The sequence below is a fragment of the Anser brachyrhynchus genome (genome assembly GCF_964034855.1).
Source record: "Anser brachyrhynchus genome assembly, chromosome: 5".
NCBI lineage: Eukaryota > Metazoa > Chordata > Aves > Anseriformes > Anatidae > Anser > Anser brachyrhynchus.
Genome location: NC_137699.1, coordinates 19042783 through 19066845, shown reverse-complemented (window position 1 = coordinate 19066845; position 24063 = coordinate 19042783). Strand labels below are relative to the sequence as shown.

The following is a 24063-nucleotide window of genomic DNA, read 5'->3' as shown; positions in this document are numbered from 1 at the left end:
AAGGGACTGAAAACAAACCTGATAATCTTCAGAGTTATTGCAAGGACCACATAACATTATCTTCTACATTCATTTATTTATTTTTTTTTTTTTAAATAAAACACTTACCTCCCACAGGTGGCCAACAATAGGAGCATCTGCCCAAGAATGCTCTGCATTCAGACCCATTCTGCCATTTTTGAATACTACAAGAGTAAATGTTTTATCAAACCACCTACAAACAAAATTAAGATTACGTTACGGATTTTTATACTTCAAAAACATTTTTAGACTGTATCTTCATCTCTGTCAAAAAGACATTCAGATGCATAATGTTTTTTTTGTTTGGGTTTGATTTTTTTTTTTAAATAAACAGACAAACTTATTGGCTTAGAAGTCACTAACTCAACATATTAGCCAAATGAATTAGCAAAATTCTAAAAATAAGAAGAGGTTTTCCACAGAATTGATACTGTACCTGTCATAACATCTGCCATGTATTAGGGACTTTGCATATGCATCCAGTGACCTCACTGGATCTTCCTTCCTGTACCCTTGCTCGATGTCGTCCAATGTCACAAAAAATGCTGCTTTTTCAACAGCATCTAGAGACTGCTTGTTCTTTCCACGGCTAAAATAAGTCTGTCGAGCCTTAGCCCATGGTATTCTGCAGAAAGAATTTGGTTTACAGCCAAGTTACAAAAAATCAGTCAATGTTTTATCACCCTTAAAATCACTACACAACATTTCTCCTACTTCTATCAAATTCAAAGCTACTACTTCCACTACATTTAAACTACATCAGAAGGGGAAGTTCTAAGAACACAGATATAATGCAAACCTAGGAAGCAATTCAATATCAATTCCAAAGGGATCTTACAGCACGCTTCCAGTACTTGAAGGGGGCCTACAGAAAGCTGGAGAGGGACACTTGATCAGGGAGTATAGTGATAGGACAATGGTAATGATTTTAAACTAAAAGAGGGTAGATTTTGATTAGACTTCAGCAAAAAATTCATTACTCAGAGGGTAGTGAGGTGCTGGAACAGGTTTCCCAGAGAAGTTGTTTATGTTCCGTCTCTGGATGTGGCTTTGAGCAACCTGGTCTAGAGGAAGGTATCTCTACCCATGGCACGGGAGTTGGAACTTGATGAACTTGTAAAGCCCTTTCCAACCCAAACCATCCTATGATATCATCACACATGCAAAGCTTACTCTTCAGAAGTTCAACATGTCTGCTGCACCCAAAATGTATAGCATAGATCATCTACATTTAATAACTGAACAAATAAGTGATCTTGCACCTAGAACCAAGTATATCCTGCTTTATTTTGTAGGTGCAAGTCATTAATATAGAATAGCAGTTACTGAATTTACATCCTCTATCTTAAATTTTAGGATATTCTTTAAGATGCCAGCAAGCCCCAGAGCAGATTTAAGCTTTAGTTCAACTGCTTAATACTGTAAAACTTCAAATTACTATTCTTACAGCAAACAATTAGAGTTCCCCAGCTCTCCAGCTAAGTATAAGGAGCCTGTATACAGCACCAACACTGCAAAGTTACTTTTAACTCCCTGTCATTACAAAGGACTGTACAGCTATTACAGCAGTCAGCAATATACTTCTTAATATGTTAATTTTTAAAAAAAATGATAATAGCCATACCTATCTCCTGCAGTAAGAGCTGCTAGTTTTTCTTCACCAGCCTGAGGCTCTGAATCATCATCAAGAATTCTTTGCATCTGCTGTTCAATTTCTCGAGGTTTCAACAGTCTACCATCATGGTACAGCCACACTTTGAAGTAACGCCCCTTATGGTACACAACAATGTGCTTGCTGTCTTTCACATGCTGGAGAGTATCTAGAATTGTAATCGCTTACGTGAAAAGAAAGCTGAAGGCTCAAAATACCAATAACACACTATATAACATCAAACACCTACTGTATGTATTACCAGTTAGCCACAGCTTGCTTATTTTAACAAAGTAATAAATAACATGTGGAATAAACAGTACCACTCCCACACGTTTATTCAGGATTTTAGTACACAAAGATTGCTGCACGAAACAGTCAAATACCCAGATTTGGTAATCATGTAACAGTTCCATGGTGGAGACAACTAAAGCAACTACATCTGCATTTCTGTATCCGAAAAGTAAGCAGTACCAGTGAAGCCTGATGAAGCAGTCAGCAAGAGAACATACTGGGTAAGTCCGGCAGAAGGTACTTCCATGTCCATAAGCTTTTTTTCATGCTTACCCTGGCACATGCAGATGGAATACTACCTCTATAGTCATGAAGTGTCATGTTACAGTAGTCAGTGAAGCAGAAACCTAGGCCACAATTTGTCCCCACTTTAATTATAAATAGAAATCCAATTGGGATAGGCCTAAACTTATGCCATGAAGGCACTGTGTCAAACCTCAAGAGAAGGTTTGTAAGCAGCCAGAAAAAGTCCTCCTTTGATGAAAACTGTTCATTCAGTTCTTTCACTACTCCAAAGAACTGTTTACATTCTTATACATCTGAGGAGACCAGTTAATGAGATGGTAAAGAAGGAAAGCCTAAGTCACGATTCTGAGAAATTTGAGAAATGTTGCACCAGGAAAGAGTGCTCAGAGCACTCAAAGTATAGAACCCTTAATAAAGTATAGAACACTTAATAAAGTTTAGACAGGTATGCTCCATCCATTGATGAAAAGTATTTTCGTGTTTCTGTGAGCCTATGATACTATTAAAGAGCACCACTATCACTTGGAAACAGCAATCAAACTCTAACATGCAGATTCATCACGTCATGAAAGGCATTTTAAAATAAAAATAAAAAATGAGGACCTGGAGTTACCCCAGAGTTACATGACTAACTTCAACAGGCAGAGGACCTAAAGTGAAAATGAGAGGGCCTAAAATGAGAGAGGACCGAAAGTGAAATGTGACAAACACTGCTTTTTTTTTTAATCTATAGACAGTATTAATGAATGCACATATCTGCATTCCCTCAAGATGTATTCAACTTCTGTTGTCTGTAATGAGAGCATGTATAGACCTGCAATGAGAATGTACATATGAACCATCACTTGCAGATACAAATGTTTTTGGGGCTGAGCTAACATAATTGCTTGTGGTGATCACAAACATATTAGTAGTGTCCCTCAGTAAGTAGAAGTTGCAGAAGCAGACTGAGGTGAAAATGACCTTGTCGTAATTCAACAGGTGCCTCCCTCTATTCAAAACTAAGATGTGAAAATTTAGTTACTCATCACTTAGGATAATCAGACCATTGTTAGGGTTAGGGTAGGGCAGGAGCTCACCACCACCACCGCATACATTTTCTTAATGCATAACAGAGAAAGTTTTGGACAATCTCTTTATTATAGGTGATTTCACTTACCTGGTATCTTACAGTGCATACAAAGTGTCAAGATAATACTGGCATTGAAAAAAACTGACAGGACTAAGACTGCCTCTAAACCATGTAAACAATACTGTTGCTCATATTGAAAAGAACGCATTAGAATGTTATTGTGAATAATAAACAAAGGAAAGAAGAAAAAATATGGCAGACTTTAAAATAACTTAGATAAAAGAACACAACTTTCACAAAGAAAAACAGAGATATCAAAAGGAACCTGAAAGAGCAGAATGGAGAAAAGTAAAGGTTATGTACAAATTAAAAACATGGGGCAGACAATTTCTTGACGTCAGCTTTTAAAGAAGAGACAAAAAACCACTGAAGTTTCAAAATTACTCTGAAAGAAAAAACATCTATACACTTTATGGAAATTCCTTACTTCTTGAGAAATAACACTATTGGTGTCCAGTCTTTCAGATCCTTACATGGGAAAATAAGATTTTAGCAGAAAATTCTCCCCAAACTAAATTCCATGATGATGTTTTTTCTCCTTGGATGGTCCTGCTTACCTGATTCCACTCCTGGAATACGGGACGTGTTAAACATCCGCTCCCACTGAGCTGAACAGAGTGGAACAGTTGATCCCATCAGAAGAATCTGCACCACAAATACACATTAAATTGTAATTTGTATACAGTTAGCATATTAAAAAGGAAAGAAAAACACGGTCTGGTTAAAGAAAGGCTGTAGAACGATAAGATTTATAATGCATCTATTTTTCGTGTTCCTCATCTTGACCTCAACTAAATGTGGAAAGTTTCATTGAGATTCCAGCACCTGCATTTCCACATCCCCCCTCACCTTATCAAAGCCCTCCCTTCAGGGGGCATAACGAAAGCCAGTTAGCAACAGAAATACAAGGATCTCTCTATGGTCAGTCTGGATGCAAAAGATGCACGTGCATCAAGCATTACCTCTTCACTTCTTTTGTTCCTATACAGCCAGAAGGAGGTTTAAAAAGTTCCAATTTCTCAGACATGCAGTTGCATACAATTACGCCCCTGCTATGATCTTCAACAGAACTCCTTAATTGCTTTAAAAATATTTGTTCACTACAACACAGTCACAGAGCAGAATAGAAATTCAGAATGGGATTCATCTTGCCTATCTCTGCTGCCTAGAAGTCAGCACAACTCTCCATAGGATTTTCGTGTCATCTACACTTAGGCTACCACTGGCTCACTCTTAGCCTCAGGGTCCACCCCTTGCACTGACAGCGTGTGCAGAGTCAGAATGGTATGAGGTACATATCTAGTGTAAATCAAGTGTTGCTACATTTCTTTTCAGAGATTTTTTTTTTTTTTTTAAGTTTCTCTAGCATCATTGTTGCATCAGGTTAAGAAACGAATAAATTCAGCTACACACTGCAGATTTTTATTTCCCACCTTGATAAATCAAGTAAATACATTCTTTATATTTGGCAAATTTACTAAGCTAGATAATTATCAGCAGAAATCCAAAAAAACATGAAAATACAGCAAGCAGTATGGCATTCAATGTAGCATACAACTTATTTCAAATGCTACTCCACTTAAAACTCATCCTTAAAGCCAGTATTAGCAGGAAATACAGAAATGTTTTCCTAGGAGATTTTCAGACTTCAGTGGCTTGGAAGTACCATTACGTGCTTGGTACATACCAATAATTTGTGAGGTGGTATACTTAACATACAGAAGTGGAAGATCCTATTTTCTTTTGGGCAAATAGGTACATCAGTTTCAAATACTTAAGTTAGTTGGCATGACAGAAGCCTGCATTTTTGACAGCTGGCACTTTCTGCCCACATGCAATTCAGGTGATAACCAATATGTTTTGAGATCACAGATCTAGCTGCATCTGTTCTGGCATAAGACATTCCTCTCCTTTCCTGTTCCAAAAAAACTGATCAACTTCTTATAGGCTGTGCTGGAAGAGATCAAAAGCCATTTAAACTTATATACATACTGGCTTGATTTCTTGTCTGTCCAGTTTTTTCCGGTAGAGCAAGATGGCATGGATAACATTACCAGCTCTAGCTGCCTGTAGGGTTGTGGGTGATAAATAAAGGTAGTCCTGTAGAACACATAAGAATCTTAAGTTAATTATCACCATACTACACTGGGAAAAAAAATACTCAGTACTTCTCATTCATTTTTTTCTTACAGTTTATTCTGGTCAGTAAAGAAAAGGCTTTAAAATATAATGAAGTATGCTAGTGCAGTGACTTGATGACTTCAAACTTAAATTTCTTCAGTAGTCAAAATCTCCTTAAACAGCATCAGTCTGAAAACCTACATGACTGCTATTAATCATCCCAAATACGACTATTAAAAATTTAAATTCAAGATTGCTGTATTTCCTAATTTTGTTTTTAATATCAGGGTCTTTTGCAAATGTCTGTACAGGAAGTAAAATTGTAAATAAGAACATACAGCTGTGTTACCAATGAAGTTTTACATTGAGATTTTAAAGATTGCTTGTTGCAATAAGTACAGAACTGGATAACAACTCATTACTGCATGAGTCTGCTTAAATGACAGATGTGCTAAATTTATTATGAAATAGCACTGTACTTAAGATATTAGTTTCAGGTTATACTCAAGAAAGAAAATCACCACATAATGGAGTTCCAAAACAGAAGAAATGAAAAAAAACACTGGCAGAAATTTTACAGTGCTTCTGTGACAGATAAGATGTTCACAACATTTACCTACCATTGCAAAATAGTTACTATTAACCATAATTGGTCCACGTCCTCTAAGGTAGATATATTCTTCCCACCAATCACTAACCTGCAGCATGAAGAACAAGAAAATGAGTAAGACCTCATCATTTCCATAGTCTGCGTTTATGTTAATGACTCCACAACACTCCAAGCAGAAGCAGCATGGAAACTGTTAGCTTGCCCTTCTACTTAGAAACAAGCAAACGGACCAAAATCCTCCACGAAATTCTGTTAATATTTAGGGGAAAACAACAACAAAGGGTGAAAAAATTAAATTCAGCTATAGCTCTCTGACCACAAGCTTCTGAAGAAGTCATCATCTTCTTAATGCTTAAAACGCAACAGATCTCCTGAATGTGAAGTATGCCAGGGTAACTGTAGAACATCATAGTTTACCTCAGGCTAACTTGTACAGCTAGATTTTAGATAATACCTCAGGAAGGAATTATATTACACAGTTCTCACTGTGGTATTGGAGTCTGGATTTTTTTTTTTTGGTAAGAAAACAAAAACATGTGTTATGATTCTTTACCTCACTTTCATATGCTTTACCTGCTCTGTATAAAAAAAATTGTCCTAAATCCCTCTTCTACCTGGTCAGCCACACAGTGTTGAATTATAAATCTTAACAAGGTAACGAACAGCTTAAAAGCAATCATTATAGCTAAATTACCAACTCCAGAAGAATAAACATAGAAATGAAGATCCACTCTTTCAAGTTTCATTTGCGACACTGTTTACTAAATCTCAGATCAAATCATTTCTGTAAAGTGGTCTCCACTTTACACAAATATTAGTCAATTTCAGTTGCTTTCTTCAACTTCAATTTCTTTTAAATGTTAAGCCAAAAATGCAACAAAGAACAAATAAAATAAGGTCAGTTGAATAGTTAAGTCTCCTGTTTATCTACTTACATAGTTTGTGGCCCACCAGGATTTTAGCTTCAAATACCACTGAAGCCTTGGTCCCAAATTAAATGCAAAGTCTTTGGCAAGACCTTCCATTCTTTTGAACTCTTCATCATTCATAAGTGGCCGGACTGATTCCAGATACTAGAATACAGGAAAAGAATCAGCATCAGTGTAGTCACCGACATGTAGCTTCTCATAGTTTCTACACAAAACATCTGAACAGTAGACAGGGTATTCAGACTGAATACATAAGGCTTCAAATGTTATGTTGTTACAGTAAGAGTATACTCTCTTCTAAATGTTTGACTGTGAAGTATAAAAGATCTTTTCCACACATTTGTCAGCAAATTACAAGTGAAAAAGGTCACTTTTCTGAGACATACATTCTCCCCTCAAGAGCAGAACATATTTCAAATAAAGTATTTATTGTATTAAAGAAATCAGTATATAAGCTTTAACTCATTTCTTTTTTCCTTTTTCAAAGTAAGTTGGAAACATTTGGAATTGTTTTTGTTCCTTAAAAATTATGATACTGCTTTTTTAGCATGATGCAGAGAGGTTTTTTTGTCTCAAAACTAAGAAAATCAAATCTTCAGCTTCTATGACATACTGCCCTACTTACACACTTTGCTGCAAGATTTTTGTTTCATAAAACACATTTGTATGTGTGTTAGGGAATGTAACAAAACCAAGATGTATCAGAAGCCCTGGAAGTCACACTTCACTGGACAGTGTTACATCAATAGATATCATATCATCCAACATGAAGCAAGCCAGCTTCAAACTGTCGTTGGTTTTAGTGGTTTGTCATAGGCCTTGTTTTAATTTCTATGGAGAAGTTTTAATCCATTAGACAACATTAATGCTACCATGCAGTGATTTTATAAGGCATAGCAAAAAAAAACCAAAACAAAAAAGACAACCAAAATCACAATGGCATCTAAATACAGATTAAATCTTACTAAGGAAAGTGAATTAAGTTCAACATACCCTATTGACTGTGTCTTTAACAGCTGGAACCGGCAATCGTGGTAAAGATGTCTGGAAACTGTATAGCATGGGCTTACGTCCTGAGAAGAGCTTTACAAGTGTCTGAAGAAAAAACAAAACCAAAATACACACCCCAAATTATTAGGTTCCACAAAGGAAAATGACAAGAGTAATAAGGAATAACATAGCTCTGAGTTCCTTTCATCAGTAAGTGATACATTTAGCAAACTACCATCTTTATCATTGTTTCACGAAGTTAAAAAGGCACTGACAGAAACTAACTTCCTAAAGGTTAAAATATTATGTCAGTTGAAGAAATTGTGTCATGGAGTCTTCCTGTCTTCCCGCACAATCTTTTAGTTGTTAAGCAATATTGTTGTTCTTGTGTGGCATGCCTTGATCTCAAAGAAAAACAGAGACCGTTACTTAGTGCTTTTGTTTCTTCAAACATTTCCTCTGTGAAGACTAAAGAAGTGAGTGTACCTGTTGATATTTCACTTTTATAATATGCAGTGCAAAAAAACACCCTACATTGTACTTTAAAACAGGATTCATTATCAAGCCTCTCATTCAGCTAAGGATCTTAGATAACTACAGCCATCATTAAAAATAATAGTAATGCTTTGGAATCATGATTTTATATTTTCCACAGTTAGAGCTCAGTATCGATATTATAGATTTACAGGGAGTTTCTTTAAGCATGAGACTGTCCCAGGTAGTCTACTGCACAATTTGAACACATCAAGTTGTGTCAGCATGCCAGTGTTATACTCAGTCCTTCTGTTATCAAAAAAACAACCAAACAAAACAACCAAAAGCCAAGTGTTACCATTTCAGCTTCAGATTTTAGAGCAGTCCCTATTTTTCCATGAGACTGAAGACAGAAGCAGCATTTCTATCCGTGACTGCCTCTGAGCTGTGACATGCACTAGGCTTAAAGTCTAGACCATGCAGCTTCTAGACTGTACACAGAAAGATATTGAAACCATCAACCCATTTCAGCGTGAAAGTAAAATCAAGCATTAAACCAATGATCCAGTGGAGCCTTTATTGTGAAATCCAATCTGGGCCTAACAGATTACATACCATATTGCACACAGTTCAATATACTAAATGGTCCAATAGTCTGAAGACAGAAGAAAACTGAGGATTTCCTTTCACTGTTTAATTGCAAGAACTTGGCCTCTCTACCCAAATTACAAACAACTGACAAAGCTACTTATTAAAATATCCACTTTCCTCTCAATTTCCTTGGTCAGCACAGCTACAGGAGGTTGTTTCAGGCAGCACAGCCATTAAGAGTTTCAGTGTTAGCAACAAAAAAGACCTCCCTGCAACAAACAGATCTGTTAGATGTGCCACAGTGATCAGCCCAATGAAATCTGAACGTGCTTCATGACGAGACAAATTTAAAGCTGGGTGAGAAAAAAACTCAGCTTTTCACAGGAAAATCTACTTTCCATACGTGAAGACAATTTTATTCTAGAACTCAGGCAAGGCTGACACTTTCTTCAGACAGAAAGAGAGTACCTGCTCAACTGACAGACAGCAAACATTTCACACTATTTCTCTTAAACTCATTGAGAATTTAACAGTTTGAGACCATTAAAGTGAGCTGACAGACACGCATCCTTGATTACTTCTCCGCTTTCATATCCAGATACAGCAAACAATCTCATTCTTGCACATGTTGCATCTGTTCTAAGAATATTTGTCTTTTTTTTTTTTTATTATTTTTAAACTGCAACTAATACTTGGAATTTCCCCTCATGCTGATCAGAAAATTTGATTTATTTAGATGCTGGAATTTTCATCCAGCCTGCAAATCAATTTATACAGTGACCGAATCACAGCTCAAGTTTTCTATCTGCATGACTATTTGAACAGAGAACAATATACACACGCTATTATTTTCATGCTGTTAATGAGCATGAAAAGCAGCTGAAAAAAACAAACAAAAAACTCACACATACACATAGAAACCTCTCCTGGATGATAAAGATCTAGAAAGCTAAAGTAGTTGGTACTTTTACTAAGGAAACCAGCCTTCTCTTTCGCTGGAACTAGCTAAAGAAGAAGTAAGGAATTAAAATAAAGATTCGTATTAAAGAGAGATGACACACTGTTGGGCATATATTTATACAGTGACCTGTTTCTAAAGCATATATAATACACAAGAAAATAGAAAAAAATGTATGCAACCTATAATATACAGAAGTATATAAATATAATACACAACAGAGCATGGTAAGTAGCATTACAGTTCACACTATTGAAGGCTGGCGTTATAAGCTAAGATTAACAGCTTTAACACATCTGTTTGGTAAGACATGCTGAAAACCCAGACAGCAGGAGCTTCAAGCAACTGACAGAAAGCCTTACCATTCAGAGCCTGTACTGTACAAACTCGAGTCATGAGGCTCTTGACAGTGCTTCCAGGAGAAGCTAGTGACTAGAAATCTAATATCCATCTGTTACAAATGAAATTTTATTTTAATGTATATTCTGGATACGTGTTGTTGATTACCTTCCATAATAAATCATTACATGTTGTTACACGTAATTTAATTTTTGAGGCTAGATAGGCTGATTTTATCTTAGTAGAGCACTTGAATTATTTCTACATTAATATTGGAAAGAGAGTTAAAACGACTAAGTCTGAGTAACAAAAGTCACTCCATTTTTGGAGCACCTATACGTACATTCCCTCACTTGACACCTATCACTGACTTTCAGGGAGATGACGGCCTCTTAGATCCTTTTCCAAAGCACCTCAATTATCAAGGAGCCAAATCACTCAAATCTCATGTGTAAATTGCGTGACGAGCTACCTAGCTCATGTTTTTCCTCCTACTCTTTTTGGAGTCATACCACTAAAATTGATTGAAGGGACATTCAATGTTACTTTCTTCAAATGTGGGATTAAGTTCGGAGTGGATGACTAGGAACACCAGCATTTCAACTTCAACAAAGAATTAGGGTAGCACTTTGTGGGGAAGAAAGATTTTTTGGTGCCACGTACCACGAGAAGTAGGTATTTGAGTCACAGAGTCCCAAGATGTTGGCAAATTTAGAAGTTATTCTTAAAGTGTTTACTCTTCCTTCTACAAGGCCATACTGAACAGTTTAATTATAGCATCAAAAAGATGATAGTAATTAGAAATATTTAAACAGCCTCCTGTCTTAGGATACAGAAACAAGAACGAAAAAAACCCTAAAAGTTATACATCTTAGGGCCTTGAAAAAAATCAGATGCACACTAAGATAAAATAGAAAGACAATATATCCTTACCATCCAAAACTTGGTGCCTGCAGAAAGTTTGCCATGTTCAGCAAACATCCAACCATGGTAGGAAAGCAGCATTTTGAGAGAGTACCGCATTGTGACAATAAGGGCAACCCAAAGCCCTGTACCAAAAAGTATTCCACTGACGATGTTCTGTGTTTGGTTTGACATATAGCCACTATTTAAAGAAAACAGGCAGTATCTGTCAGTTAATAGCAGTTTAAGTTTTAAAGAGAACTTAATATTGCAAACCTAAGTCCCATGGTACTACAGGCAGACATTCCAGAAGCCTGTTTGCCCCTTTTCATTAAACTCCTTTACAAACATCCTCTCATACACAAAGAACAAAGGCAACAGAAGTTACTAACTGTGCTTCCCAAACACTCATAAAACAATGCAGTAATACTGGTACAACAACCTACATGTTTCATACCCTTATGCTTTAAGATTTATGCTTACTCTATCACAAACACACTATTCAAAAACTTACGAAGTTATGTATAACTACTCTTAATCTAAATCCCGTCAAACTGATTTGGTTTAGAGAACAGTAAGTTTTCAGACTACTTACGTTGTATCAAGGGTTCGGTTGATTTTAGCTATTATTCCTAAAGAAGGATCAATTTTGGCATACATTGTTGACATCACACCCACAACTACAATAAGCCAGCTAGATGGGCTAGCAGGATAAACACCAGTGATAATTCCATTCTGGAAAGAAAAGCCTTCACATAATTTTTTCATACCAAAGTGGTTGACTTCATATTACCATGGAAAGAAACAAAAATCAACACATTTAAGTCATTTAGTTTAAAACAAGAAGTTAAGATTATCCAGCATTTTCTTACACGTGCTTAACTCATGAGTAAGGAACAGATTTTAGTTAAGTTTGACACAACAATACCAATAATTAAAGGAACTTAAAGTTTCTTTGCAGATGATACGGACAGTGCTCCAAGTCTTACTAAAAATACTGAAATCAGCAAACTTCCTTAGAACAAATGGCACTTCAATAATTCTCACTTAGCTCTGGATCAGGCCCCTCTAAATGAATAAATGGCAAAAAATATTCTACTAAACAATACACTGAAAACTGGAAAATTTCTGTCATTGAAGCAGCCCTTCTCAAAGCTTTATGAAATCTTTATTAAGACTACTTTAAAATATGTAAGTCTTTGAATGTTAAAAAGATGCTGAAATAAACCTGTAGTTTACCTAGCTTTTTACTAATAAAATAGATACCATTTAGGATCCCATGAACAAATAAATTCATAGAAATCTGTATGAACTATCAGTTTCATTTATATCCATAATACAGATCAGAAACATTACTACTTAGTATAACTAACTCAAGATAGATGTTCAGGTAATTTATATACCAAATACCAAACATTTTATGTAATTTGAAAGATTTAATTTTGGTAAAGAATATATAAATCAAGAGTGTATATATATATATTTAACCTTTTTAAGTGACATAACTTTTAAAGTCACAATTATATTTTTGACCTGTGCTAAAAGATTACATAATTACATCACCTATTATGAAGATAAGTAAATTAAAGCTATTATTGATTTCTACACCTACTTCGTCTTGCTTTCCATAGAATAGATCAAAAAGATGTGTCCTTTCAGTCTTGACACTGTCATTTTAGCACAGCATCAGCCAGTGCTACCTTCCTTACTATCCCTTGTTAACTGAAATCCACACAAGTCATTCACAATAAGGAACTTTATTTGCCACAGATGCATAAAAATTAAGTTGTGCTTTAACAAAACTTCAATAAATCTATGAAACACTAAATAACCTTCACATTTAGTAGGCTTGGCTAATTTGAAGTACCTTGAATCTGATGAACTTTTTCTTCCATGAATGGACACCAGACAGATAAATTTGTTTGAGTGCCTCATGGCTCATCCGCAGGTCGATCCCTTCTGGAGTTACCGTAAATTGAAATGCTACTGCTTGATGGGCTTCCGCCATTTTTGAAGAGAGTTCTGTCAAAAAAAGTTTTAAAAAATTAGACTTTGTTCAAAGGTACTAGGAACTATCCCATTTCTGTCAAGAAATCTTCTCCACAGTCATTTTGGAAAACATTTCAAAGCATGACAAATTTACACATGGCACTTCCCTCTTCTTCACAGGCTATGCTTGCACTTCAGTCTGAGCCTCCGGTATGTTAATTAAGGTACTACTCCTAACCACAGCTGCTGAAAATGGAGACAAAACACTCTCATGTAATTTCAGCCTTTTGGCAGGACTGCAGTAAGATGAATATTGTGCATACACACAATATACAAATCCCCAGCACAGAGCAAAAATTTAAAGATATAATATTTAGAAGAAGTCTATCGCAGGTAAGTAGCACCTCATTCTGCTATGATAAAGGATCTTTTTTTTCTTCCAACATTTTAGAAACAAAAGGTATTTAAAGTCTTCAACTCAGCTAGCAAAACAAAGTGGCTTTGGGCCATGCCTTCTTCTGAACTAGTCTCCTTCCCTTACTTTCAAGCTGAGTGGTCAAAACAATATGACATCACAGCCCCAGTTCTCACCAGCAAATAAATGCAAAAATTAAAGCCAAGCAGGGAAAAAAAAAAAATCACAACTATCAGGAAAGCAACCTTCACATGAATAAATCTGAAATTAAGTAAAGAGGAAATTTAATTGAACTAATTATGCAAATATAACAAAATCAAAAATAACATAAGTACAGAAAAAAGACCATCATAATGGGCAGGCATACCAGGCTAAAATAAAAACCACCAGTAGTTAGAATAGAAATGCGACTGAGATGCAGTTCACACATGCATGTCTTAACTCTGAGGATACTGTAAATTTGAATTGAACTTTAAGTTCTTCTTTATCAACTTATCTTCATAGCTTCTTTCTTTCCATAAGCAGCATTTCCACGGAGATACCCTGGAAGTTACCCCTACTTGTCATCACTTCACAGTAATGTTTGAGCATCTACAATCATAGATGGTCTACAAAACACAGATTTTTCTAGGCAGGCTCTATGAATAACATTGAAGTTGTTTAGTCCACATATTCCTGAGGAGACTATTGTGATTTCAAAGCCTGTTGTACACACGGATTTATTAGCTTACCAGAAATTCTGTGCATAAATTTAAAACCAACATCCTCTTAGAAGTACAGCAAGGAGGTTAAGGAATCCATCTTCCCATTTGTAGGTCAGGATTCAAGGGCAGGTTTTAACTTCACATTTTACTGGTACAAAATACAACGTAATCAACACAAAGTGCTCTAAAGTAGCACTGGCATTTGTCTTTAAGCAGAAAAGTACAACTGCTTCATACCTTTTGAATCCTAAAGGCTGAAATTTACATTTCTTCCACAAATCTGAAGCTTAGACTTCTTAGTAAAACTTAAATTCTGCTTGACCTTCATTCCTTGTAAAACAGCATGCCAGAGCTAACCAGTGCAGTTTAGCTGGGCACTTCAAAAGCAGTCTATTATGTTATAATGCACCTCCTCTTTGCTGGAAATATCCTATAATGTGAAAATCATCTGGAGGACAGAAGGTGTAAAAAGGTCTATGTATGGTAAGGATTATAAGAGAATGCTACATTAATAGCAGGCCTAGGAAATAAATACACTATATAGAAAAAGAAGGAGCACTAGGCAGAGAAGAACAAGGTAAGTGCTGTTTCCCAATATCTAATAAGGTAGTTGACCAACAAGTAGTGACTGCAATATATGTAAAGTACCTGTCCCTCAGCCAGCCTCTAATGATATGCCTCTGCAATACAACTGCTCCTACAGCAGTTTTACTCTGCTATTCAGAGATTTGAATATGGTAATTCAGATGATCTCTGATCATGATGGTAATTCAGAGATCTCCCAAACCCATCAGTCACTGCTCAAGTGTTAGAGGCTCAAAATCCTGGTGAATCAGACTTTTGGCTTCCAGAAGAGTAGTTAAAGCTCACGATGGCGTACAGATAGAACACAGTTTGATCTATGCTTGTACAGTGCTTCATTAAGACAACAAAGAAACCAAATCAGCTTGTAACATGAGTCTCAGGACCTTTAAGTCTCAGGTCCTGTATGCCGTAGCAACAATTGCAATCTGTAGCACTTCATGACTCAGTCACTAACAACCACCCATTTACAGGGGCTGTGCTGTTGGCAAGCATCAGGAAGTCAGTCAGCTGGGTATTCATTCATGTGAACTGTGCATCAGCTCTACACTGAGACCAAAATTGTGTGAGCGATTAAACAGACAGGCAACAGTAATACACGGCACACCCTGGACACAACAGGGCTCGAAAAAGGAGAGAGCAATCAAAGAATTCATCGTAAGTCTGGCGCTACTATTAAGACCAGGGTTAAAAACAAAGACAGACACACACACCATATCCCTATTGGGAGAATCAGGCTCCCAGACTCATCTCGAAAGAGCCACCTGGCTCTCCAGATCACACATAGAATAAGACACTGGCATCCCAGAACGTACAAGTAACAGATGAACTAGTTTCTGTTACCCTTCAAGTCCCCTATGGCTTCTCAGCCTGGGAATCCTCCTCCCGGTTTCTGAAGGGAAAGGATTTCAGGAAACCCTCCCTCTGAAGTGCATGCATTTCTATTGTCCAATGTAGAAAAAGTTTATAAATAGCACTCATCAGAAACAGTCAACCTGATATATTAACGACATTAAATTTAGCATGATCATTAAATAAGCTTCAATAGGGAAAAGATTCCTTATTACCAAATGAAGCACAAGTGAAAGAATATTAATCCAGCAAGAACTAATCCTGAATCAATTAAACAAGCCCTGAAAACAAAGGCAGGTTTAGTTATAGGACTGTATTACTCGACCCTGAAAGATACGAAGCCATCAAACGGCTTGTTTCTTTTCATATCCTTTTCCTTTTCCGAAGGAAAATAAGTCTTTAAGACTACTTTGTTTGTTCTGAATTATGATGGCGAAGTACCAAAGAGACTTCCTGGAGTGCCTTTCTTTGAACACTTCTTTTAGTTCTTAAAGGCCAATTCAATCATAAGCTGCTGTACACTTCCCCTCCTTTGCATTCCTCTGCCATCACGTGCTTGCTCACAAAGTAGGTGAAAGAGCACAGGCTGGAGGAGCATGCGCGAGATTTTAGACTTCACTTACCACTGCTGGTAAGGCAGAGCCCACATCAATCGTCTAGCTAAGACTGAAACAATAACTTCTTTTAACTTCAGGCGTTTTGGTCAGCAAAATATTTCTGTACAGCATATGCTAATTAACCTCATTCCCAGCAGTGAGCCATAACGAAGAGCTTACGGCCTTAGAAGCTTGGCCAAGTCTTACTTAAAGGCAAAAAAGAGAAAGATGAACACAATTTCTACAAGTAAATTTAAACAGTTATTCTCATATTTTGAGCGTTCCTTTATAGAGTTAACATATCTTAAAGACACATTTGCCCCCTAACTTGGTTTGATTTTATTTTATTGAAGGAGAAAAACTGTCTGTTCCCTGCTCTTTTCTGGTTTTAGTTCAATTCGAACATGCTGTAACAGCTGCAAATGCTTCTCTTCCTCCCTTCTCATACCTCAGCTTGAGCCAATCAAAACTTACCACAATTTTTTTTCCATTGTTATAAACAAAATACTGCTAGGTTGGAAGTTGGATTTTTAGTCAAGAAAACACATAGCATGCCGTGAGGCTCAAGCCCTGATAGACCTAACGGTCTGAAAATGGTAAAATGGAAAAACTATGTTGGTTTGTCTACTACACATAAAGCCTCCTCACTGTGCTGTTTCTGCAATTTCAGGACATTGTCACTCCAAAGACCAAGGTTTAACTTTTTAGCTTCTCATGCCCACAGTCCTAATGATTTCAGGGTGCAAACACCAAACAGTCAGCTTTATATTAGGGCCTACATGTTCCTACTTCCAAGGAGATGTTGGTCTCAGCTCTGGGAACTCTGAAGCTCCAAGAGATCCCATGTCCAGGAAACTTCCATTTAGTCAGACATGCAAGAAGTCACTTCGGGTCGGTAAAGTCTCTCTGAGAGATACAATACAAAACGCAATGTCTAAAAAGACAGTGAAAGAATTTTCATGTGTATCTTAAAAAGCACCAGGCCATCATACAAACTAGTTAAATATATTAGTGTACATTGAATGAAACAAGTTATTAATTCCTGAAAGAGTTACTTTTGGAAATGCTATTGAGTATGAACCTTTTTACATGTTTCTGCAGATTTCATAGGCTTTGCATGGATAAAATGAGAGTGTTAAAAAAACAACTAAGGAAAGCCAGCACCTCCCCATCACAAAAAGCAATTCCTCTCCCTTTAAAGGGATATCCATATTGCCCCTTATCTCAGAGCTCATCCGAGCCCCTTGCTTCCCATACACTGCTTAGCTCATACAATACATTTTCTCTAATTCCTACTCCTCTTGGAATAGGGAAAAATCCAGCCATTTCTCCTTAGATATAGTCCAAACAGTCACCAGGAAGAGACATTATTTAAATGCAGTTTTCACATCCACAGATCCTTCTCCTGCAAAGGAAGCAAATTAACAAGTGCAGGGTAAAAACTAAGAGAAATCTTATTCATACAGCCCTGAACAGCTAAAATTTGGGTGAAAGGATTCTGTGACTCCCACTTCAAGCAATCTTAATAATTTAGTTTGAAGCTCTCTTTGTAGTATTTTGACATCTCCTTGTACGTTAGCTTTTATACATGGTGCATACATCTGTCAGGAATCAAACTCAGTTCAAATCCCAGTTCAAATCCCTCCAACGATTCTACTTTGGCAACCAATGGTTGACTCTTTTCTTGAAGAACAGTGACTGCTGAGAATGCTGCCACATACCACCCTGCACTAGGTTTAACACTACCACAGTTCCCAAATAGACATCTTTGACATCCAAACTGTTGCTCATTGGTGGTGGGCAGACTTGCAGCATTATATATCCCTGTGCTAAGAGTTAAAATATGCTACTGGATTCAGAAGAACCTGGAAACCTTTATAATCTCACACAGAGGCACACATCTCTTCTAAGGAAGAAAAACAATTTGAACTTCCTTCAGGAAATGAGCTTGCCACAGCTTTTAGAAGAAATGGTCATCCAAAAAAAATCCCATTTGCATCTTCATTTGTTAACATTATTTTGGTGATTTAGGATAGATCCCTGAATGCCAAGTCTAAGGACAGACTTAATGAATCAGAGCCCTGGGTTAAAACACTAAAACACCTGCACTGTATGTGTTTTAAAAGACATTTATCAAGTATATTGTCTCTCCCAATTAAGCTCTTATTAATACATAAATACGCATTTTCTACTTCCTTGAAAAGTCAAAACTATGAGTGCATTTGTTTTATATAAATCAATAATTGTGACCAAAACTGATCACTTCATACCAGATACTAAAAGCAAGATAATCATAAAAAATGAGGTGCCTAATCCTCTTCCTGGATTATTCTTTATTTCTCTTTAGATTTCTGCCATTGATGTTCCTCTGTCAGTTACACTTACATTAAGAAGCAGGATTTCTTCTTACACAAACATAAAGACATTTTTTGCAAGACTTTAACCTTTTAAGTGTAGCTGGGCAACATTCATCATGGATGTCTTTGCCTATATGCATTCTGCAGAAGTTCTAAGGCCTTATCAAACTGGCACCCTCCCAGACGTTTGGCAGAAAAAGTAGTATCTTTCCAACTTCTTAAATAAGGTTGAAATAAAAAAAGAGAAAGCATGAACCACCATTCAGCAGATGGACATACAAGTGGGAGTGGCTGACAGACCAGGGGGTTGTGTTGCCGTTCAGATGGGCTGAAGAAAAGGGCAGGTTAAAATCTCATTAAGTTCAACAAAGAGAAGTGCAAAGTCCTGCATCACAACCCTGTGCGTTACCACATGCTGGAGACCAGCTGGGAATCAACCCTGCAAGTTGCACAAGGAGCCAGCAAGGGGCCCCTTGCAGCAGAGGAGGTTCACAGAGCTCTGGGACGCATCAGGAAGAGCCTTGCCAACAGGTCAAGGGAGGTAATGAGGCCCCATCTGGAATTCTGTTTTAGGCTCCCCAGTACCAGAGATGAAGCTACTGGAGAGAGTAGTCATTAAGCGAAGAGCGATTAAGAGGACTTGGAACACCTCTCCTGTGAAGACAGGCTGAAAGAGCTATGGCTGTTCAGCCTGGAGAAGAGGCTTGCTCAGGAGGGATCTTATCAAAGGGTATAAATATCGGAAAGGTAGGGTGCAAAGAGGACAGAGTAAGGCTCTTTTCAGTGGTGCCCCGTGCCAGAACAAGAGGCACTGGACACACGCTGAAACACGGGAGGGTCCATCTGAACATGAGGATTATTTTTTATTTTTTATATAATTATTTTATACTGTGATGGGGCCCAGCGCTACTTGTCCAGAGAGACTGTGGAGTCTCTGTCCCTGGGGATATTCAAGAGCTATCTCTGGACATGGTCCTGGACAACCAGTTCTAGGTGATCTTGCTTCAGTGGTGGGGCAGTTGGATAAGAGGACCTCCAGAGATCCCTTCCAGCCTCAACCATTCTGGAACTGTTGGCATAAGAGCAAAATAACACAAAAATCCTGTATTCTTTTTAGCAAGGGGACACTTGGCATTCAAGGATCTCAAGTCCTGCAGTCAGGGAGAAGAAAACAAGCACTACGCACAGAGCAGAATAGAAAAAAAGAAGCAATTGCACAAAGTGCCTTACAAATACCATGCTTTTCTTCTCTAATCTTCCTTTTACATATTTATGTACCAGGCATAGCATTTCAGGAAAGAATACACGGAGAGCTGGAAGAACGCCTTCAAAGGCATGAAAAGAATGACAAAGTTTAGAATTTCAATGCTGGGTTCAGAAGAAAATAAAAAAACATCAATATAGAAGAAGAACAAAGTTCTCAATCAAGTCGTGCAAAGTTCATTATCCCCTTAATGATGTTTAGAAAGTCCCTTGGGATGGCCTGAGTACAACACAAAGCATCCAAACTCCAGCAGTCAGTATCTGTAGCATCCCATTTACAGCGGAGCCTGCACGTAGAACAAAACTCCTAGTTCACCATTAGTGCTGCTCACGTTGAGCACAAATACAAAAACTTTCTCAAAAACAGAGTTTTAACTGTATAGCTACCAGAGATTCTTCCTGAAATTTGATTTTTTTAGTAGATCTACTTCAAAAAAATAAGGGCTGAACAAGAAATCTTATGCATAAACAATTCAATTGCTTTAAAAGAACAGCACACCTTGGAAGTCAAATTGGGAACAGATGTTTAAATGGAACAAGTTTTCTGCAACTGACAAAAGAATAGCATTAGTCTGGAAAACAAAAGCAGCTGGATTTTGCAGTACGTTTCGCACAGATTTTACATGAACTTTTCAGACAATTCTTCACCTGATTTTTTTTAAACATTATTCCACTAACTTTGTCCTCGCTAAAAGCACCAGTGTGTTAGTATACAAGGTTTATACACTTTTGTAGTCATTTTGAACACCACTACATTGTTGAATGAGAGTTAGTTAGTCTAGAGCAGGTAGATTTCTGATACAAGTGGTGGGAAACAATACAAACTCCTACTAAAAAGTGAGCCCTTAGAACTTAATGCTGCACGTATATATCTAGAGGAAAGGAAAACAGTGACTGGCCCTATCAAATCAAGAGCCTGTGTTCAACAACGAAGCTCATGTGACTTCAGTGAGGCGTTTTCACAGTTTGCTACAAGTACAGCAGATTTAGTCACTGAAGTATACGCTGTACAGCAGTATCCAGCACCGATGCAGTAACTCAGTCACATCTGCTCTTATGTGAGTGCCTCCGTACCATCACCTGACACAACCTATCCTCTAGCATTAGGGCAGAATTTTGGTAGGGCAGGCAGCTAACCAGAGGATGCCAAAGACACTTTTACTCACAAGCATCTGGTGCTCCTTTGATGCACAGCTGAAAAAACTTCAAAACGACACATAAAGCATCCAGTTCAACAGAAATCCACGCAAAGATAAAAGTTGTCTAAATGTACATGCGTTAAAATTTCCAAAAAGGTCACTACGCCTCCCAAAGGAAATTAAGTTTTTGATCTATCTTCAGTAAACAGCATCAAATATACAGCTGAAACATTTAATCATGACCAAAAAGACATTTGTTTGTTGAATATTCTACTAGCTAATGCCACTTTCTTGCAGTGTAGATTAGAGTTCTGCAAAAATGTAACAAAATAGCTTAGAAAGAGTAGAGGGCTTATTCATAAGCCACGTGATATTTTGCAAGTAGCTGACTTCTGAACTTGCTGTAAAGATTAACCAACACTGTTATTCACTTAAGAATCTCTATTTCTAACTAGCTTCCTTGAATACCAACTTTCAGTAATAACTAATCATGCTTGAGACTCCTGCCCAAGTCTTACCAACAACTCACTTACCTTACAGTGATTAAGCATACTCTAACAGGTCTACAGACACAAAATCATTAAGAGAAATCTGAGCGGAGTAAAGCCAAGCCATGCCTTTGCAATAAACAGTCATGAAGATTAAAGTCACTCAGCAGGGCATCTCAGGTGAACCTAATGGCTACTGTATAGAAATAAAATGAACCAAATGATCACTCCCCTTTAGAATTTGCATTAAATGATAATCGATTGAATGCTATGTTAATCTGTAAATTAAACTGACAGGCCCTCTCATGCCTTGTTAGTTGTGACTGAAACAAGCTAAAATCAGTTTAAGTCTCCTAGAAGCTGAAGGTGATATTTATTTATGCATGAGCTCTCTCAAAGTTCTCAAAATATGACTACTAGGCCAACGTGTGAAGTGGCTTAGCCAAAGCATCAAAGAAAAAGGAGCTTTTCCCTCACCACCCATTATGAAAGTTTTGCAGGGTGGTGTTTTTTTGTTTGTTTGTTTTTGTTGTTTGTTGTTTTTTTTTTTTTTTTTTTTGGTTACTGCTAATCATTGGCTCTAATCTCTCTCATCCTCACTTATGGCTGAGGTCCCCTTACACTGCAATATTTTAAAGGATTCCTTACATATAAAAATGAACAAATGCTGTGATCCAAGCCTAGCAGACCTGAGTACATGTGCTTCTACAGGTACAGAAACACTGCAAACCTCACCCACAGCAGACTGAAATCAGAACACCTCAGCAGTACTGCCCCACTGACCAAGCTATCAGCTTGTGACCTGTCCAGCATTTTCCAAGATCACTTCTGGGTATAGATTAGCTACCCTCTGCAGGCAACTTCTCTGGAATCTTGGCCCAATTTCTTGATCCCCTTCCCAAGTGCTAAACTGTAATGAAAGGCATATGTGGAAGGATGAGATAACAACAAAACACCCACAGACAAACAAACAGACCAACAAATGAAATGTGAACATACCTGAACAGCTCTGTCTGCCTCAAAAAAGGACTTGAAACCTGCTTGTCACACAGAAGTCTTCCGTCCCACAGGCTCACTGCAGCTGGACTCTTGGGAGGTCAGGACGCGCTCAGAGCCAGAGTCATTCCAATGCTGTCAGCTGCTAATATCCATTAAGCTACAGCAATGGCAAACAGTTAACTGTAGCTCTGAAACAGAAAGAAAAACAATTTGGACTTCGAATCACACACAGCTTTCAATGGCTCAGGACTGGATCAGACTGGAACCGTTTAGGGAGAACTGATGCCAAAGGAGAAAATTGTCACAAACGACAGCTCTGAAACAGTGGTTTTTACTACACTGGACGAATAAACTGGACTGATCTGTCTGCATGTAACAGCTCCGAGATGGCAAAGAACCATGGGATGAACAAAGTTCATCCACTACTCTGCTACCCTCTCGGTTATTTCTGGGGGCTGAATTTAGTGGTTGCTGGCTAGCTGCAGTAAGAGAGGTGATCTCGGGTGCCTGACTCCAAGGCTAGTTTCATCTTGCAGTTTAAGACAAGTAAATGCAAGTGTTTGCTTAAAGGCTTTAAACTCCCACTACAGTCAAACCAGATACTATCAGGATGTCTTGGAGCTATGTTCACAGAACAGACTGCTTTCAGTGACACCTCCACGAGAAAGATCACGGATAGTAAGCTGGCTTCTCACCTAGGAAACAGCCAGGCAAAGAAGAGAAAGTATAGGAAACAACATGCTAATTACCAGGCTAATCCCTACAGTTTATGGATCATATGGCCTCTCTCCTCCTCCCAAATAGCATGCTGCTATACAACATGGTTCTGTAATGTACACTCCATCAAAACCAACCACAACTAAAACCTCAGTCACACTCCACAACTGTAATCAAAACTGAAACTCTTACAATTGTCATTATTTACAACATTTTCATTATAGGTTTGGACATACTGTACTGTTCCTACACATTTTACATAATTCTAGTCTCCATTGCAATATGTTATACAGTACACATTCCAGCAAGCCACCTCTTCTGACCTTCTCAAAATTCACAATAATCTTGCTGAGTAAGAGATAAGCACACACACCAAAAAAAAAAAAAAAAAAAAACAAAAACACACCACTGAACAGCTACTGTACTATGCAGAAACCTCTCTCCCCCCTCAAAAACCTAAGCACTAGGATCTGGTTACTTTAAATACTGCTATAAAAGACATCACTTAGGCATTTAATTACAGTAGTTTTCTCTCGTCTTTCTCCCTTTGCACTAGTTAGCTTCTAAGCTCATGCAGTAAAGAATTATGTTTATCCCCTCTGTGGTAACAAACGTTTCTAGAACTGCAGGACTTTCAGCAGCCCGACAAGATGTCCATCCTCCAGCATCTCCGAAGTCCAAAAACATGACCACAATGTCAGGT

General features: G+C 37.6%; 1 protein-coding gene across 5 annotated transcripts in view; it reads right to left on the bottom strand.

Annotated features, from left to right (window-relative positions):
* CPT1A (carnitine palmitoyltransferase 1A) overlaps window positions 1-24063 on the bottom strand; it is a 40807-nt gene that overhangs the window by 14699 nt on the left and 2045 nt on the right. For 3 of the 5 annotated variants that reach the window (XM_080594067.1, XM_080594068.1, XM_080594069.1), the window contains exons 2-13: window positions 22644-22831; window positions 13127-13281; window positions 11855-11994; window positions 11290-11461; window positions 7998-8099; window positions 7011-7148; window positions 6086-6163; window positions 5337-5444; window positions 3902-3989; window positions 1646-1841; window positions 458-646; window positions 109-214 (exon numbers count right to left, since the gene is read on the bottom strand). In XM_080594067.1, the coding sequence (XP_080450193.1) occupies window positions 109-214; window positions 458-646; window positions 1646-1841; window positions 3902-3989; window positions 5337-5444; window positions 6086-6163; window positions 7011-7148; window positions 7998-8099; window positions 11290-11461; window positions 11855-11994; window positions 13127-13267 (1458 nt within the window). In that variant the 5' untranslated portion in view covers window positions 13268-13281; window positions 22644-22831. Of the gene's footprint in view, window positions 1-108; window positions 215-457; window positions 647-1645; window positions 1842-3901; window positions 3990-5336; window positions 5445-6085; window positions 6164-7010; window positions 7149-7997; window positions 8100-11289; window positions 11462-11854; window positions 12042-13126; window positions 13282-22643; window positions 22832-24063 lie in introns of all 5 variants that reach the window. The other 2 variants (XM_080594070.1, XM_080594071.1) reach the window with 1 other exon arrangement.